Below are 20,639 nucleotides of genomic sequence, written 5' to 3' on the forward strand. Positions count from 1 at the left end.
CTTGTTCTCTGTCAAAGTGCGATAATGAAAAGAAGTCCTGGTCCCCAAAGATAAGTGTTGGTGTCCGTACCCTACAACCACAGGCACAAATAAAGCACTGCCTATCAGACATGAATAGGTGTGTGTTACATCACAAAAAATGGCACATGTAAATAGAAAAAGCGATGGATTCATACAGAATTTGAGACAAACAAGACTACTATTACACTTCCAGTGAGATCACACCCTGCACATTGTGTCTTTGGCTTTTCTCGCTTGGAAGCAATCCTCTGATCAAGCAGAATTGGTTAATACCTTGTCTTGGTCTGTTCAGGTCAATTACGTTCCCATAAGGCACTGAAAAGGCACGATAGTCCTTAGAGGAGGTTGGAGTGGTCATGAGAGACTAAATATGGCACTTCCACTAAATCATATTTGTAAGAGCAAGGTCAGAAAATGCTGAAAATTGAAGATAGTGGGCATTTTATCTTTCCTCTCAATTAATTACGGGAGCTTTTATCCAATTAAACCAAAGATGAGAGTGTAAGCAAATTATACATTTTTAAGGCTTCTTTCTTCAGGTGCAGGAGATGACGGGCATTATATTTGAAAAACTCTAAAAACATTAAAATGAAAACGATGGTCATCAAGAGAAATGAGGCTGTAATTCTTAGAATGCAGTATACAGATGGCCCATACCTGGGATGGTCTGCAAGCAGCCAGGTAGCTAGTTAAAGTCTCAAAGACACCCTCTCTTGTTTAAGAAAAATATTTTGTGAGCGAGTGAGTACATTCCCTGATAAAAAGGACAAATAAAACATGACTGGAAAAAAAGATGGTGACAATTCGTGCCACAACAAGACATGCATCAGGATAACTGCAGAAATTGATATTTATATGCACATCTTATAGTGATTTATGTTAGAACTGCAGGTAAAATACACCACCAATACCTTCTTCGCAATTATGGTGGATAACTCATATCAAACTAATCATGAGTAATTTAGGAGACAAAAACAAGAAAAGGGGGGGGATGTAATGCTCAAGACGCTGTTGGAATGGCACATCTCATGACTGTTTATTTAAAGTTGTCTATTCCATGCACTGATAATCTATCCACACAGCTTCTTATTTGGCAGCCCCAAAGTCATGAGGTATATTGCAAGGCAGGAACGGTTGCACCCAAAGGCACATGTGCAAGGCTGCTGTGGCTTAGGAGATGAAGTAATGGCGTACAGTAAATCAAGTCCATGTTCATCTTTCGTGCTTGTAGAAGTTCATCATGAGGGTGTGGGTAAACAGGGACGTAGGTATCATCTGTTATCCAACAGTGACTGATAAAACGTATATTTGAAGCACCCCAGGCCAGAGCAGTAGGGTGAAGACCAGTTGGCCACACGGAGCGAAGGACTAGAAGAAAGTGCTATATATATATAGAGCAAGCTTTGCCACTCCACATCTGAGAGGCACTGGGGGGTTGCATCAGGTACACAAAGCTTGCCAGTGGTAAACATCTAGGTACAGCCGGCACTATGACTTCGTCTCTAAGCAAACATGGTCATCTGTAACCACTGCAGAGGACAAAAAACAAAAATGAATACAAATGATCAAATAAATGAAGCAAGGTACAAACATACCATTACCCATGAACCACTCTGTAAGCAATGAATTACTTTACCTTAAATAGGTCAAAGAGGACCTTTCCTTCTTTCTGTGTATCCATTCCCTGGAAGAATCCTGTAGGGCGAAAGAGTTTGTTATCAGTGTTCATGAGTAAGTTGTTTAATTAGATTCTAGTCCTGCTCCAGGCAACAAGTCAAGACAACAGCCATGGATGTCAACTGGGATACCAAGAAAGTACAGCTGCTACTCTCACTTGCCAGTGGCCATGATATACCTGGACTTAGAACTCATGAAGGCAGTAGCAGGAATAGAAAGTAAACATTGCACGGTACTTTTACTTTCCAAGGCCCCACTCTTTGGCCATTCCTAAGCCTTCAGCACCAAATTGAAGGCTGTTGAGGGGTTATTTATAGTACTTTCTCAACTAATACTAAAGCCTGTTATGCCTCGTTAGAGGTATGGAAAGCATTATGTAAACAGCACTGCAATACAATGTGAGGTCATCAGTTATCAGTGGGTGTACAACACCATTTCCATTAACGCTAATATTTTGTTGAATTAACATGCATGTCGGCAGGAATTTTATTTTTCGCCTTGCATTAATTTATAGGATTGACTTCTTAAATGATTTCAAGGGAAAAGGACTTTAAAAGCCATATTCACACAAGGTAGCCATGCTCCCGCAACACTTCTTCATTGCAGCTTTGTAAATCAATCACCTTCTGGGGCTGGGAGTGACATTCACCCTGCATTGCATGCCCATTCAGCCCTAGACCTATCTGAAGTATCCTATCTAGTGACCACAGTGGTGGGGTTCAGTTTTGTGCCCTTTCAAATCCTCTCCTCTTTTTAAAGGGATCACCCTTAAGTGGCAAGAGAAGGATCTGTCTCTTGCAACTCTTGTCTTCCTTCCTCTGACTGGCTAAATTCATACAAGCAAAAGTCATGACGCTCCTTCATCACTTTAAAAAACAGAGTCCAAGGACACTCACTGAACATGGTTTCAAGTCGCACTAGGCAGCAGATAAAGTTGTCAAAGTCAACAGCCAGATCAGGCTCTGCATAGCGAGTGATGATAAGCTGGTGCAGGTTGTTGTTCAGTTTGAAACCTGTAAAAAAAGAGGAAACCAAAAAACACTTCAGTGACAGTGTGACACAATTTCTTCACTTTCACTCCAATGTCAGGCCCTAGAGGAGAATCTGAAATGTTGGAACTACTTCTGAAGGAATGAGGAAGACGGGTTGTGCTGGATGGTGGTGTGACCAATGGGTACTATCTATATTCAGCTACTTTTAGGCCCACTTATTAGGGATCTGAAAATGTAACACTACAGTCGGGGGATCAGCCCAGCTGAGGTCCAATGAGATGTAGAGAAAAAAAAGAGAATTCAAGATAGGGGATATCTGCAAGCTTGTAATGCCTAATATGCAGAGCAAATCTAAAGGAGGCAGCTTCCAATCGTACATAGTGACCTTGACAGGACTGATGTTTACTGCCCAGATCTGTTCACAGGTCATCGCTAGCGGCCCAGTGCTGCCTGAAGAATACAAAGGGAAAATTAAATCAGTCATCTCACTAGCGACTCCTAATCAGTCCCATCACTGGATCCAGGGTTGAAAAAGTCTAGCAGAAGTAAGGAAAAAAAAATTGCAGGTTGGGAAGTTGTGACAGGATCTTTTCTGGCTGCTGAATGTTTTACGTATCCCACACCACCATCTCATGTGACTGTTACAAACTAACAGTCCAGCTGCTTATCTCCTTCTGTATACTGTTCATTAGTGATCTACTAGTCACCTTCTCCAACATTTCATGCCACTGTGGAATCCATAATGTAATCTGGCGGTGTGTGACCCTGAATTCCCTCAAAAAATACTTTCCTCCTTGCAGGGCAGATCAGTTCCCCTACTTTTAGTGATAAGATCATGCAGAGCCTCTTAACTCAAGAACGTTTTCATAAACCATGTGCCATGTTACCGTCATTGCGGTTGCTACTACCATTTACTAAAATAATCATTATTAGCACTAATTTAGCTCCTTTATCTCATGCATACTTGGATCCTATTAAATCCATTGCCAGCTTCTGGTACGTGCCTCTGGATACCGGCACAGGACTCCACAGTGTACATGCACACCGCCGGTCACGCTTCACACATGCGACACTTCGGCCAAGTTCCTCATCCAATCAGGGGTACATATATCACTTCTTTATTTTTTTGCTTCAGATAACTGCATCCCAAATGACTCTTGTGTGCTGTGCTGTGCTGTCTTTATATATATACGAGTTTCTGCCTCACAGACATTAGGGGCATTGCCCTTCTGTCCTCCCAACCTACTGAGAACTATTCAATCAAAGTGCTCATCTCCTTCCTCGCCCTTGGCAGGCATTCTACACAAACAGATGTTGCCACATTTTTTTTCTACTACAAATAACAAAAAAATATATTTTGTGATCACCAAGTCTTAGAGGAAGCCAGCACTGAACGTTCATTGTCAGCAAGTTCACCAGGGCTTCATGATGTGATTTTAACTCAATGTGAATTCCCCATAAGTCTTCAAAATGTGCCATATTCCAAAAAGACAAGATGACTTTCTAAGGGTGTCAGCACTCCATCACGGTCAGAGTCATTGATGCTTATGCAGGCCAGCAATTGATAAATCCTTTAACACTTGTGGCAATACTGTTCCCAAACCATAAAGGCTTGCTTACATTCACCATCAACATAGCCTTACATTTTACATGAAAGGGAGCATCTGTCATTTTCCCTCAGTCCTCCAAATAACATTACAAATGGCGTTCATTTTTTGAACAGCTTATTCTAGGTTACATTAGTTTTGAAACATCTTCTATGGGTTTTCATATACTATTCTATGAGACTCAGTTGATCTTTGTCTTTCACTAATTTAGCCTTTCCTAACTCCTCCACCAACCCCCTTCTTGGTCTAATACCCTCTTCAGCTTGGTAGGCGTTTCTTCTGGCCTTGCATTTCTGTATATTCAAACCGTTTACCTTTAAAACCGGTCACTACCACATGTGTTCATTTGCAGTGTTTTCATACAACAGAAGGTCATCCAGAACATACATTATTCCTTTACTATCCTTGAACAATGAATCTATTAAGCCTTTAGGCATAGTAGATGCAAAAGCCAACAATCGCGCAAAAAAAGTTCTTAAAGCACCACGTAGCCTGAAAAACTATAGCAAACGCCTTGATCCAAGTTGCAACGTTATTTGATAACATTTATGAGACAGATTTAAAGTGCTGTACAGTTTGATATTCTCTAATGTGTCATTTATATATTTTATTTATGTTTTATAGGGGAGTCAAGTCTATCCAATAATCCAATATTCAAACTCCAATGACTCAATATAAAACACACTGTGTTACCTTCATCTGTTTTCATTGGAATAACCACACACTGCGTTACCTTCATCTGGTTTCTGTGGAATAACCACTGGCATGCCTCTTCTAGTTCAATCACATCACACTCTGAGTCCCACACCAATGTGACAGGTCTTTCTACAATAAAGCTCGGTCCCACCAATGATCTTTGCAACAGTGGTGGTGATGAAAAAGTGAGGTAAGGTTGCAGAACAAGCTTTAAAATAGAAAGTCATTACACAACTTCACTTGGTGAAGTCACAACAAGACATACTAAAAGTAAAAAGTTATCAGTGTCCCATCAAACAACCACCCAAAGCAAAAAGCGGTCATTAGATCACTTAAACTCACCTGCAAATTCAATGGCCAGCCTCATTTCATAAGAGCTCATGCTCCCAGACTTGTCCACATCAAACTTACGAAAGATGGTCTGCAAAGAAGAGAGGCATAGAAGTAACAGCCTTTGAGATAAGTGGGGTGAGTGGAATTTGGGGTTTCACTGGAAACTTTAATAAAAAGTGTAATTCTTCCAAAAAAGGATTACAATCATGCACATCTACATACAAATTGTCAATATACCACAACGATTCTCCAAAATAAACACCCCACAACTTGAAGCTGGGACTGGGTAACAATGTTCCCATCTTCTTGAGCTAAATATTCATATCTCTGAAGATGATAAATCCTGAAATTAGTTAATACTACATTTAAAGTGTTAAATAAAATAGAGCTGCTAAGACTGCAGGTACTCCCCACAAGTCGGTTAAACAAATCTAGAATTTAGCTGAAATAGAAAACTATGAATCAACATAGAAATCTCCAAAAAATAATCCAAATATTATTAATAGTATACTTTATTTCTGAAAATGACCTTAAAAAGTAAAACTTTAAGAAACGAAAAACAACCCCCATACAATTGCCAATGGAGATGGGTTTGGCTATGCGGTGTAACATTTAGAGATGGACACACTCCTTTTTAAGGATTGTTGCAGACAGAAATGTCCTCAACTCGGGATGCCACAGGGGCTAGTAGTCTCCCTAGGATATCACCAAATTGGCATTTTCTTCTACAGTACCTGTCCCTTAGAGTAAGGTAACCTTTTAACATTGCTGTACCCTGTAAAGTGTATTTTAAAAAGTGACGAAGGAAGGGAGACTTACAAAATAGTTCTTGATTTTGTTCCATAGGACATTGAATTCCACCAATCCGAGCTTCCCATTTCCATCTTTCTGGAACCAGGCAGTTAAGGAGAAGCATTAGGACAAGATTTCCAAATAGAGAAAGAAGGTTTACAATTCAAGAGCCTTATTATAGCTAAAGTAGAGGATGCTTAACCTTGAATATAACATATTGGGAAAAATACTGCTGAACAGACGCTACTAATTGTGGGATTGTTGGTCCATCAGACCAAAATGGATTTATACCAGACAAGAGCACCTTTCTCACTATCAGTTGATTGCTGAAACTCATGGGAAAAACACGGTGGCAAACCCAACCTGCCTAACAGTGGCTCTCGATGTTAAAAAGGCACTAAATACTCTTATTTGGTCCTATCACCTGACAGTATTCAAGAGAATGGGCATGGTCCTAATATTTCTCAGCTGGAAATGAACACTAAACAGTCACCCAGTGGCCATGGTCAAAATGGGGCAGATCATATCAGATCACTTCGATATAGGAAGAGAAACTCGACAGGGCTGCCCCTGCCACCCACTGATCATTGCGCTGGCCATGGAACACCTGGTAGGCTACTGCACACAAAGGCATTAGACAGGGGAATGCAAGCACCTGGCAGATGGCATGGGATCTCTATATGCAGATGATGCCCTGACTTGCACCCAAAATGCACATGAAACCCTCCCAAGGCTCGTGGAACTATTAGAGACATTCAGGGAAATATTGGGCCTCAAAAGCAACTGGACTAGATCTCGTCTTTTCCCTTTTGGATTGACATTCAATCAGTGTGGTGGTGCAGTTTCACCTACCAGACTGGCATGGTGATTCAACACTTTTAAATACCTGGAAGTGCATGTATACCAGACGACCGATGACCTTACTGGGGGCAATCTGGGAAGAGTGATGGCCTCGATCAAAAGTTCACCATCATTTTGGACCGTATTACCCCCTCAATGGGTCGAGTGGCGTTAGGAAAGATGGTAATACTGCCAAGGCTACTATACCACTTAACTGCACTACCGGTGTTCCTCAACCGAGACACTTCATGGTCTCCTAACGAGCCTCATCTGGCGGTAATGGTAGAAAACGAGTGGCGCTACATACACTACAGAGCCCACAGCTAGGAGGTGGACTGAGAGCCCCCAGTTATGAATTATACTATGCAGCGGCACGACTGCAGTGGCCGATGCAATGGTTGGGAAAGGGGCACTGTGAGGAGAGACCAGAGGTGCCACAAATACTGGGCAGTGTATCTATCCTGGTTGGATTTCAAACACCTCCAAGACAATTTCCTCTGAATCCAACTTAAACAAAGGTGGCGAGGGCATGTTGACACAGATATATCCATACATAGGGCCCCCTCCCCATATTTCGCACAGTTACTACTGTGAATGCTACCCGAGTTGTGGGGAGTTGAACAGAGACATTACACAGCCCTGGAGGGACACCAGGGTGACTCCAGTAAGGGGCTTACATACTGATGTAACCTACAGCCATTTTAAGAAATGATGGACACACAAATTAGAACCAATAATCTCCACACCCCTACAATGGCTTCTTTTCATGGCCCTGGAAGGAAAGCTGTGATTGTACTATGACCTGCTTAATGTACAACACACTTGTAATTCAGACAACAAAGAGAAGTGGGTGACCGATCTAAAAAAAAAAAAAAAAAAGGAGTTTACCACTGAACAGTGGGAAGAAATCTTACCACTAGTATAGCAGAACTCAAGATTCCAACACACACGATTTAACTATTTACCCCGGATATACCTTACCCCGACATGTCTACATGGCATATTCATGGGAGCATTGCCCTAATGCCCTAGATGTCATCAGATTGATGAAGGTGTGTTCCACATAGTGTGGGAAATTATCTCAGAGCTGGTGGATCGATCCTCTAGTCCCCCACCTTTAAGGTGTGACTTCTAGGGTTTATGGCAGGACCACAAAAAGATAAATTACTATGTAGATTCATAGACTTAGCCCTCATACTCTTCAAAAGTGGCATTGCGATGACATGGAAAGTTGCATAGCACCCAAAGTAAAACTTTGGCGGCAGGACTTGTAAAAATGGGCCAGAGGGGAAACAGATGAAATAACACTGACTTGAAGCTGTATACATTACCTAACTGGAAGCAAAAAACAATACCAGACCATTCTCATTAAACATAAATGTTGAGCAACCCATGTTGAAACAGTAAGCAAATGTTATACATATAAAACATGGGTAGAGGCGGAATGGGCCATCATCAGCCCACATGGAGTTTGGCCACACATACATAGCCAAACTTAACAGTCAACGATTGTCGCACCTACAACACCCCACCCCACGCGGGCTCTCACATTTGCAGACACTCTCATAGAGAGACAGACAGTCAAAAAAGTCTCAAATACATTTGCTGTTACTAAGTATGATAACCAATTGCTAACTTGTGTAAATCCCGACTCCCAGAATGGTGCTGACCATTTAGAGAGGGTCAGCCTCACCCCCCCCACCCCCCGCCCCCAAAACACCCAATTAGTGGACAAGCCCTATTTTTAGGTCTCGCCTGATCCAGCGCTTGTAGCGCTGCTCTGGTGAGAGTTTTAGTAAGCGGGTTTTGGAAGTGCTAACCTAGTGGCTTTTCAGGCCTCCAGCTTGCGTTTGCGATGTTGTGCACGCGCACAGTTGCTATCCTTGTTTTTTAACATCCCTCACATTGCTGGCTTTCCTACCCCTCTCTCATCCACTCCTCCCTCTCCCTTACTGCACGGAAGAGTTTCGTGAGACAACAGGCACCACTGGGCTCTAAGCCAGACAGAGCCATCCGGCTTGATTAATGGCAGCATTTGCAAGTGTTACAAGTACACAAACCACGGGCGCCAGGAGAGAACAAGCCATACCAGACATCCTCCTTAATTTAAGTTGCAACTCTGCTGTAAAGAAATAGATGTTTTTTTCTATTTCTTTACTTTTGGTATAATCGCGGCACACGCACTTTACTTTTAATATTATAAGTAAAGCACGGGTGCCGCGATTATACAAAAAGTAAAGAAATAGAAAAAAAACATCTATTTCTTTACTTTTGATATAATCGCGGCACCTGCGCTTTTGCTTTCAACGTTAAAAGTAAAGCGTCGGTGCCGCGATGCTCGTTTTATAGAAGTGAGCCCACAGTACTGATTTGGAAACCGTTACGACGCTTAGATAACATGCCAGCTACCGGTATAAAACTTGTACTTGGGTAAATGGCGTGGAGATCGTCCATACAACAATTAATTTAGTAAAGAAACAGGCCACCCAACGTGTAAGGTATTTTACTCTATGTGAGTAAACACAGCTCTTGGCTCTAGTGACTAATTTGTTTCATCATCATTAATTTTAGGTCTTTGGATGTCGGGCCACGCCCCTCTGTGAGTCCACCTAAGGTCTAACTGGGGCGCTATAGAGTAGAATCTACCGAGTAGATTTTTAATTTTTTGGGTGTCCACACAGTATTGCTTTTGATCATGAAGATAACAACATACTTCTGTATGTCATATGCAGTTCTTTATCTTTACAATTATTTACAGTAGATTGTAGATGTCTTAGAATGGCAAATTATAACACCCACTATTTTGTTAATAACATTAACATAAGCTTCTACGGCTCTTGCTGGACGAAACGTTTCATTCTATTAAGATATTTGTACTCAAATCGCCATAGAATTGATTTCATCGTATAGCTTGCTCATTGTGTCCTCCAGTAAAGCCATCATCATTTGAAGATGGTGTCTGCTCTGTTCGCGGGTCCAGGAAGCGCTTTTCCATCGTCACAGTTTCGGTATTAGATGCAGCCCAGCAGACTGCAATAATTTGAAGACTGAGATAGATAGGTTGAGGAGCTTGTCTTAAATTTTTTGTTTTGGATTAGAGGAGTTTAAGGTAAGCAGCTCAGTGCTCCTGATTTGCTCTGTCAGTGTTCTGTTAATTGAGATGGCCGATTATCCCCAGACCCATCTACGTGTAATGCGTTGTTACTCGCAAATATATTCCCGGGGGCAACAACTAAGATGTGTGATGTGACCGAGAGCCGCATTGATCTCCTGTGGGGACGGAGGGGCAGTTTGAAGGTGGGTGTAGCGGATGTGAAGCATGTGCATGGTGTGCAGCGAGTTATTTCGAGGGTTTCATTCAATACTGTCTGCCCTCTAAATGAAGCGTTCTGGAAGAATCATATTAATTCCAGCTTTCCCACGTAGCCAAATTGTGTGATCTTAGGCAACCTTTTTTTTTCACAATGCCTCGTTTTTGTTGATTATCATATGAGAGCGCCTTAAAATTACACGAGCTCAGGGTCTGCGCTGTACAGAAGTTCGATTTAATGAGCTATCATGTTCCATGTACAATAATAAACAAGCATTGGCATAGTCAATAGGTCTCGACTTTGGGACCTTGTAAATATTTCGTTATGCAGCACAATATACTTACTGCAACAACATTAACTGTTCCATGGCTAAACACTTATAAGGTCCCAAAGGCGAGACCTATTGGCGATGCCAATGCTTGTTCACCATTGCATTGTAAGTACTATATGTCTATCAGTGATGTTAATGTAATATGATTGTGAATCTTAACCACATCTTTAGGACTGTTAAAGGTGCATATGCTTTCACAATTGCATTGTTGTTAAAACTAATAAGGAAATTAAAAAAAAAAGAACGGCCACATCCCAATGATCATTTCCATGAGCTCCATGGGAGCTACCATCGACCTCCAAGATACCCATTGATGCATCCCTATATATGCAAACTATCAGAAGTTCTAATTACAGGTGGACAGGACTTAGATGCAACTTTATTCTGGTGCCTTGGGTGAAATTTCACATCAACAACTTGATGGGGTACATCATAGCCCACTGGTATTCCAACTCTCAGTACCTTTCGATCCAGGTTTTGATGTAGACAGTACCCTAGTAACTACACTGGTGACTGAACTGTCAGAATCTCATAAGTATTCTTTTATCAACTATACCTCATTTAATCTTTCAGATGCCAGTACAGTGAGAAGGAGTGCATGTATTGATTCTTATCAGAATCCGGGCCTGTGGCCTTTGTTTCAACGCGCCAGGTCGTCCTGTTGGCCAGAGTTGGAAGCCATTCACTCAGCACTTTCTCAGTTCTCTCACCTATTGAAGGGCAAGGTGGCATTAGTCAGGAAAGACTACATGAGGAAGTCATATTTAGTGAGACGGGGAGAAACGAGGTTGGTTTCTTGGTCCCAAATATCAGATGAGAAATTCGACCGGGCAGAGAAAACTGTAATATCAATCTTCGGCCATTCTCATTCAGGGGTTATCAAATACAAACAAGCTGAGCAGGTTGAGCCCTTCTTTGCTAGACTTCCTCCTAAGCAGTCTTATCTTTTCATCAGATATGACAAATGTGGAAGCATCTGAAAATGGATCTCTTTACTTCCTCTCCGTACTCTCAGTAAATGGTGTGGATCAAAAGATTTACTTCAGCAGAAGGCAGATTTTGTTCAATTTCTGCCCTTCCTCTAGGACGGCATTTCATTAGGACCGAAGGTTCCCACAAAGACTGACATGTTGATGATTCTGCAAAAATACAGAAAATGGAGCCTCGGCCTGCTCAAGATGGAGGCGGACCTTATGGCCTTTACATCACCTAGTCTTATAAACAACCGGTTCTTAGGGATTTTAATGACTAAATTATTTCTAGGTCCCTCCTTTGTGCCCAGCGTAAACTCTGCATTCCGCAGGGATCAGGCGATAGTTCTTCGTGTTTTTTCCTCTCCTACGAATTCAGTGGAAAGGAATCTAAATTCTCTAGATGGAAAAGAGCAGTCTTCTGTTGTCCGGACAGAGTGTCAGGGTTTCACCCTCCCAGTTTGTGAACTTTGGGCCAGCCAAACACAGACCAAACCTTCAATGCAAACCCTTAGCAAATGGATTAGGTCTCTGATTACTTTGGGCTGTAAGACTACCAGATTTCCTTCCCCTTTGGGAGTTCAGGGCAGATCAACCAGAGGAATGCCAGCCTTTTTGGCAAAAAATTCTGGCGCATCCACAGTAGAGATTTGTAGACGTAGCTACATGGGCTCCACTGTCCACTTTTGAAAATGATTAGGGGGTCAAGGTGTGATTATTAAAATCTAAGCATTCAAATTTCAGTTATTCTGGTTCGTTTTGCTAGGATAGTAATGGGAATATGAGCAAGGCTGGTCGAAAGGGTAATGTTTCAAATACTTACTGTTAATTGCATTACTCTAAGTTCTTCCCTTGCTTTAATTCATGACATATCCCTTGCACTTGTTCTTCAGGCAAACTCATTTGTCTACGGTTCTAGCTCTTCCATTTAAAAAAAAGTTCCCAGGGCACGCTTCTTATTCTAGATGGAGTCACCTTCTATCCGGATTCCATTTCAACTATTTCTGCCCTGTCTTCCCTTGTGCTCAAATCTGTAGCTTTGATCAACAGTACTCCCTAACAACCTTGCAATCATTTCAACCTATGGACATAATAGCAGTATGGTCCAAGGCGCAATGTGCCTGAAGCAAGATGATGTCAAACATGAACATGGTAAAGGCTTTAAAAAAATCTGGAATGAGTCAATGCCTTCATCACAATTGCCTGCCAGTCAAGGCCTGAGGAGATGGGATTCTCAAATGATCTGATGTTGTGTCAAAGGAGGAAGTTAAGAATGTAATTTTTAGTCATAAGGCCCAAATAAGATAACCTACATATCAACTTTAAAGAGTCAGGTTAATTATCGCAATTAGCCATTACCAGCAAGATGCATAAACAATGCCCATACCTGGGGTTTTAAACAAATACAAGTGACTCTGGGAGGGTAAATGGCAAATACCGGATCTCACCCTTATTGCATGCAAGAGCAGAGAATAGGTGGAGATTTAGGCACCGTTGTCAGTACAGGGTCAGGGAAGTCTTAAGGAAGGATACATCCATGAGGTTGACCATGCTTCGGCATGCCTCCATACTAAAGCCTTTTGTTCGGAGGTCTTGGTCTGTAATGAAAAGATAAAAAAGTTGCAGCCATTAGTCTTGGATGATGGTGATGATCACCTAGGCAAACCAGTGTCAAAGATGACGGATGCATAATCAAGGACAGGGTCTAATCCTCAGCCAGCAAGGTTGGATACCATAGCTTCATCCTCCAGTAAGAGAGATCGCCACTTACGTTTCCCTACAATCTTGTTGAGAATGGTTTGAAGCTCCTTCACACTGACTTCCAAGTCCTGCACAGGAAAAATAAAAGACAAAAATAAAGGGCACACTTTACAAACAAGCATTAGGGTTAAGATGGAGACTTTAAGAGCCATGTGAGTCAGAACTAGAGGGAAGGCTGTACTTGGTGTCATACTCTATTCCTAGGTTACTTTGCCAGCATTCGCATTGTTCGGTTCTGCAGATCATGGCAAAGCGCATACTCAAGTACAGTATCATCTGAGAGTATGCTGCAATACAAGAGAGCTGGCCTCAACTATGTCACAAAAGAAGACATCAGAACTTATGATATGACTAGAAGAGCAGAGATTATGCAGCTCAAAATTGAGGTTCCTTGACGGTTTATATGTGGGTTTGGTGTTGAGAATGGCAGTGATACTGTATATACGGGCGGAGGTCAGCTGTATTAAAGTGGTAGGGATGTTGCTTCCTGCATGCTAAGATAGATGTGTTACTGTAGAGGTGTGAGTGGGTTCCAGTACTGCAGCAGAATGGTTAATATCTCAAAGTCTGAATCTACTGCTCATCCCCTCACAGTGCCTGGGATAAGCCAGGGATTAAGATCCCTCATCTGTTCTTCAGTCATGCTTAGAGCAACAACAGGGGGTGGATGATTCCTCAGGAAAGACAAATTTGTAAACCACGCTCATACCATGATCAAAGCAACTTCCCAGTACAAGGCAGCCTTCACTTACAGGACCAGCCAACTGCCTGAAAAGATTCTTGAATGCAGCGTCAATCTCCTGTTCTGACAGCATCACCTACGAGAAAGAAAAAAAGAAAGCAGTCAATTTGATTGGGCGGTTCTTAGTCATCGTTACTTCCATCTGAAGGCGGGGGTCTGTCCCAGACAATCCAATCCTTGTAACAAGCTCAGAAACTCTAGCAAAGGGGACATTGATATGAAAGCCTAGTAAAAGTAAAGCTGTGGGTCTGAACGCGAAAAGGGTCCTGTGTGAAACCATGTTATATTTGACTGTTTGTATTAACATTTTGTTTATTGCTGGATGTAAAATGATGTGTGAAAAGCATCTTGCAAGATCAAAGGAAAACCGATTAGCCGTAGTTACGAAGGCCAATGAATTAGATTTCTTCCCAAGTTTTCGTTGGCATTTCCAAAGCAAGATGTGATGTGAGGCATCAACCCAAGATTCCACCTATCTCACAAGCTGCCTCACAAATTGCTTTTAATTTCTGCCATATTACCCAAACCCAAGGCTAAGTGTTGGGATGGAAAGGGACATAACAGGGAGAACGGCCAGATGGTGGTCCTTACCTCATCTGGGAGATCTGCTGAAATCTGATCATCCATCACCCTGTAAAGAAAGGTAAAAGAAAACATACAAACAAAAAGTGATATGGAGTTCAGGGTGTAAATGAGTACAACTGAAATTGCAGGATCCTTATAAGCTTATTGCAAGACCAATTCACTGAAACATAGTATATAAAAAGGCACATTGAGCATATGCCATTTACAGTTTGGAAAATGATGTACAGTGTTATATAGACGACTGAATCCAATTCCGAGATACTCCACAAGCACAAACCAGTCTTCAGATTGATTTTCTAATAAGGCAGTCTGCAGGAACACACAATACAAGATGGGATTAAATCAATGCTACAAAGTGTGCTTGTTTTGGCAAGCACACAAGTTCAACAAAAATAGAAATGATAGAGCTAGAACATCAGATTTGCCAAGGATGTTTAAAGGAACTAGCTAGATGTGCCATGAATGTACATTCTTTCCGGGCTTCTCCTTGATTGTAATGTGAGTTTTTGACTAGTCCAGACGAGCATAATTGAGTTTCTCATGAACTGGGCTCATAAGGTCAGCAATGGTAAGGTAGAATGGAGAAACACTCACGATCGCTGAAATTGAAGACCAAGTTCAAACAAGGGGTTACTGAGAGCACAATAACCCAGACTAATCGGTCTTGGCAAGTAGGAAGTTGTCATCATTACTGACTTTCCAGGAATTACTATAGATAAGGGTGTTGAAAGAGAGGCTTAGAGGAATTTTCCTAGCTAATATTGGATGGTGTGCATTCCCTAGGGAACACTTTCTTGCAACCAGATATAGTACACAGAGGCCTATTGGAAGATATTCCAATTCCTGAAGGTGGGCTAAGTGATCACATGATGGATATGACATTGGCAGTGCTTGGATATGTTTTTCTTCCAGATGAAACCCTTCGAGAAAAAGGTTTTGGAGCCCCAATCGCAGATCTGGTCAGCTAATAAGCTCAAGGAGTAGGATTTATCTCTGCACTTATTTTTCCCCAGAGAACAGTACTTCTGGGTTGTCTTTAAAGGCTTGGACAACTCTAAACTGTAAAAGCGGAAAAATCACTTTAAAACCAGAGTAACAGCTTTAAACTATACTTGGTTTATTTTTTCTTGGGCTGACCGCAATCTGAGAGTCCAGAGGTCCTGGGAGTAAGCACCAAAACTGTACAGAGATGGGTCAGATATGTTGTAGAAAGGAATGACCCATGAGGAAGGTTGATATCTAAATTCATAAGGAGAAAAAAAAAAACCTCGATATGAGAATGTTGTTTTGCAGAAGCCGATGCAGCTGAAACCAAGGAAGAGCCAGATGCTGTTACATTGGCTAGAGGATGCACATGAATGCAAGAGGTCAAGAGACCCAAAACGCCTGTGAAACACACGGCAGAAAGAAACCCTACAAACTTAAGACCTTGGAGGAGGGCTAGCTGAGACTTGATGTTTATGGGGAAATCTATCAAGTCTAGAAAGAATGTGTCCCAACAACAATAGATGTTTTTGCCAATTCCACTGGAGTGTGTGCTCCTTTCAGAAAGTCACTCAGGTAGGGGCATAGATGAAAAGGTAAGGCCAATACTATGAGAATGTTTGTGCATACCCTTGAAACCGAGTTGATGCTGACTTACAAGCACATATTTAGAAAGTGCGGCTGTTTATGTCAATGCTCTTTCTCGATGGAATATGAAATGCATCTTGAAGGCTTACATATGACTAACAGTCTTCATCATGCAAAAGCTCCAGAATTAGCCACAGAGATAGATCTAAAAAAATGTGTCCACAAGTTCAGGTCATACAGGCCTTGCACATTCCTGATGCCCATCGAGTGTCTGCATTTCAGACAGAGAAAAAAAAAAGACGTAGAGTAATAGCATTAGGGAGGTTGGGATTAATATAGATCTAAATGATAATTGGGATTATTACCTTAATCGGAAATGACTGATGAGATCTCAAAAACCTGTGGGCATTCCATCATTTGACATTATACAATTGGAGGAGTTACTCCATTTCAAGACAACTTGAATTAATACAAAAAACAACAAAGTAAAGGCCTTCTGAATTTCTGTTTTGGCACTTCCCACCACTTTGAAGTAATATACAAGTCAGTGATCTGGTTGTCTACTGAAATTGATCGCGAAAGTAAAGAGGAAGAAAAAACTTCTTGCCTCCCAGTGCTATGCACTCCTTGTTTGGCCTTCTTAGACGAGCAATGCTTTTCCAGATCTGCTTCCAGGAGTTCAGAGTCCTTGTTCAATTACATTTTGTAGCGGATTGGAGTCCATGTTATTTTGTGCCTTTTCCAATGAAACTAAATGTTGGTATGAGAATATATCCTTTTCTAAATGTTTTTCTAATCAGGTCTCGGGTAATATTTCTGGAACTGTGAGGACTATACACTTTAAGAACTATGTTACTAACTGAACTGCTTCACCGGGACCCGAGACCTTTTCTCCAACCCTCTTGTTTACCTTGTTATTACTTTTGATTTTTTACGTGTTCCACCAAACTTAGAGTTCATAAACTTATAAGGCGGCCTTGTTTGAAATTTGACTTATTTCTTGGTAGATACTTAATATGCTGTGAAGGAAGAGCTGAACTGGTTTAAGGATTGAAGATACTATGACCGTGAACATATTGTTTCTGGATCATATGATCACTCATTGAAGACTAATAAAGTGTTTCTAAAGTTTGCCGGTAACCTACGGAGACTCTATATTCTCATGTCTTACCCATTTCCTTTTATTCTTAGTATGATAGAATACACAAGAGACAGTCCGATGAAAACACTTATTACAGAAGTGAGATATGTACAGGGGAGGGTTTTCTCACTAGTTCCTTTAACTATAAACATCAGTAGTTATGCAAGTGTTTTCAGCCTTGGAGAAAACTCTTGTTTTCCAGGGGAAGATTGGGTAAAGCTGAAAAGTTCCAAGAGTGACCTTTCATCAACATTAACTCCCCAACTCGCCGGTCTTAGGAGATGGAAAATCACAAGTTTAAAAAAAACAGAAAGTCACCCCCCCCACCACCCCCCACTGATGACGTAAACTCCTGATCAATGGAAAGGAAAAGTCGAGAGATCCCTGAAGGATGTCTTCCACATCTTCAGAATGAGCAGGTTATGTTAGAAGTCTGTCTCCAAGCTTGCCTGAGCTTTCAAAGCCAGTGAAAGTAGTTAATTGCCCTATTTTGCTGAGAGGTGTAGAACACATGGACTTGTACGAGTACTACACTTTTTGACATTCTTCAAAAACATTGCAAGTTGATGACGCAAACAAAGTCTTGCCATTAAAGGGTAGAAATGTACGTGATATTCCGGGCACCAACAGCTTAAAGCATTATTTTGTAGCTACTCTAAATCAGCTTCTTGGGCCTCTGCATTCTAGAAGACATTCTACTGAAGACCATGAATGAACACATTCTGCACACCTTTCAATGTTTCCCAATGTTTGTCACTTGTAAACCAATAAAACAGTTGATAAATAGGTCACAAGGACTTTCAAGGCCTGCATTCTAGTAGCTCATTTACCGAACTCCACCATGCTTTCTCTTCCTCATCTAGAACTACAGAAGGGGCAGTACTAGGCCTCTGCCATTCTGAATGATGCTGTAACATAAGCCGATATCCCATCATGACAACAGGTCCAGGTGTCACTGTTGAGACAAGGACTGTTTTGAGCCATGCCATCTCTTCTAATTGAGCACATCAATGATGCAACTGTACTCCACCATGATAAATGAACGGCTGCAGCCCCCGTCACAGCAGGGCAGCAGATGACAGGAGATGTCACTTGTAGGCTATGCCCATGTGCACACAGAAGACTTCATAAGACTAAGTGACCCCCTATAACTAAATTACTGAAAATAATTTACAATGGTTTAAAAGTGGAAAGACATCATTTTTCTTGGCACTGGAATATCACTAACAGTTTTATTTTAAACCTAAACCTGAAAACGTGACTATGAGAGATGCAAAGCAAAGTATGGCTACCGCCTCAATGTCAATTTTAAATGCATCGTTTATGTGACTAACTTCTAAAATGGTGACTGATGTTTCTTAATTCTGGTTCACTTTCTAGCATATGTGGGCATGGAGATAAGTTAGACGGAGGTTAGTGAAATACTCCTGAATATTGCCCAAAGGTTTTATTACAATTTATTAAAGTTGCACCTCGGCCAGCCCTCTACTGTGCGATTGTGTGGGGTGGTTTCCTCCAACACAAAGAGAAGATAGACAGGAGGTGGGGCAAAGCAAATGGTGATAGAATGCACTCGGCCCCTTGCTATGTTTTGGTTGGTTGTTTAAACATGTATGAAAAGCACCATGGTAGCCAAATACTTTATAATCTCAACAGTGCGGTCACGTTTATAACGAGGAGCTCTTTTTAAATCTTGACTGATGTGATCCTCCTATTGGAGAAAGTGGATTAGGCAAAAATTTTGCAAACTGGACTGATGAAAAAAAAATCAGTTAGTGTTTTGAAAGGAAGAAGGATACATTATTATGGGCAATTTAGAGTTATGTAACATAGTACAAGGTTCATGAGAATAAAGACTCTGTGTCTCACTAAAGATCTGTCTATTTCGAAGGTCACTTTGCATAACCATCAAACTTGCTCAAACAGGCAGCTCATCATTTACAAACTACTAGATTTTACTCCACCAGTGAGATTCTTCTGAAAGGGGATTCTTTTTAAAACACTTTCAAATAGTTCATCATTTGTGAGGTGGAAAAAATGCTTAAGAAGAATATTTACTAACAGCAGCCAGGTCAACAATAAGGAAAGAGAGGCGTGGCTTGAAAGCCAAGCATGGCCGCCGCTCAGTAAAGGAGGTCCGAGCCATCGCACAGACATCTGCTGACGCTGGAACCTTTCCCCAGGACCTGATGTGCTAAAGTGAGTCCCGGAACGAGGCGAACCCATGGAGCCCGCTGAGACCGGTGGAGGACATGGTCCCAACAGCTAGAGCATCGCATGCACACTCGACTCTAGAGCATTCCCATAGATAGGACCACGCCTATGGCCTATTGACAGACCCCCCCACTCACCAAACTCTGCGGGGTGACTCAATATTCTCTCATTGAATGTAAACGGCCTCCTTGAAAAGATAAGCATTTACAATGCAATGGTCTCGGCATTGTTAAAGTTAGAGCTGTTGGCATTGCTTATGACATTCTTGTATGTTTTTGTTTTTAAAACATTTAAAGAAACGGCATTGTTATTGACAATGTCAATAGCTTAATCACTCTCCAATGCGAGACCTATTGCATTTGCACCCACACAGAGCCATACACAGAGCCACCCACACATACAGAGCCACCTACACACACAGAGCCACCTACACACACAGCAACCTACACACAGAGTTACCCCCACCACACAGAGCATTCTACACACAGTTACCCCCACACAGAGCCTCCCACACACACACACAGACACACACACACCCACACAGCCTCCCACAAACATATACGCTACAGCCAGGGCTTTAAGAGGGCCAGGTCTCACCAGTGAAGAGCATCGGCAGTTTTTAGGTCTCGCCTTGCTATCGCGTAAGCGATCGCAAAGCAAGACTATTGTAAAAGGGCTTTTCAAAGTGCTCCCAAAAAGCGGATTGCATTGCTAGCACGCGCATGGTGCCGCCATGCACTCCGCTTTTTGGGAGCACTTCAAAGGGTCCGCTCCCCCGCCCCCAAGCGCGCACGCGCCACGCTCCGCCAGGCATGTCTTGTTATTTCAAGTCATTACGACTTCCCGGAAAAACATTGTGCATTGTGAAGTCTGAACTATTTTACTTCTTAAAAGTACACACAATCACCCTGCTGTCATTCGTGTCTCATCTGTATGTGTTGTGTACTCAAGGCATTGCTTTTTTACGCTTCTCGGAACTGGCAAGGCCAGCAGATGTGATTAACATAATTTGTAAAAATGAATTGAGTCGGAAGGATGTATACTTGCACAGGA

General features: G+C 41.8%; 1 protein-coding gene across 1 annotated transcript in view; it reads right to left on the reverse strand.

The window, feature by feature from the left end:
* Nucleotides 1-858: 858 nt before the first annotated feature.
* The window catches only part of LOC146798487 (calpain-1 catalytic subunit-like), a 224,882-nt gene continuing 205,101 nt past the window's right edge, over nt 859-20,639 (reverse strand). The window contains exons 14-22 of the mRNA XM_085625759.1: nt 14,666-14,705; nt 14,085-14,150; nt 13,343-13,400; nt 13,105-13,169; nt 6,146-6,214; nt 5,336-5,414; nt 2,595-2,711; nt 1,658-1,716; nt 859-1,550 (exon numbers count right to left, since the gene is read on the reverse strand). Of these exons, the coding sequence (XP_085481885.1) occupies nt 1,524-1,550; nt 1,658-1,716; nt 2,595-2,711; nt 5,336-5,414; nt 6,146-6,214; nt 13,105-13,169; nt 13,343-13,400; nt 14,085-14,150; nt 14,666-14,705 (580 nt within the window). The 3' untranslated portion in view covers nt 859-1,523. The remainder of the gene's footprint in view (nt 1,551-1,657; nt 1,717-2,594; nt 2,712-5,335; nt 5,415-6,145; nt 6,215-13,104; nt 13,170-13,342; nt 13,401-14,084; nt 14,151-14,665; nt 14,706-20,639) is intronic.

This window comes from Triturus cristatus, chromosome 9, assembly GCF_964204655.1.
Source record: "Triturus cristatus chromosome 9, aTriCri1.1, whole genome shotgun sequence".
NCBI classification, from domain to species: Eukaryota; Metazoa; Chordata; class Amphibia; order Caudata; family Salamandridae; genus Triturus; species Triturus cristatus.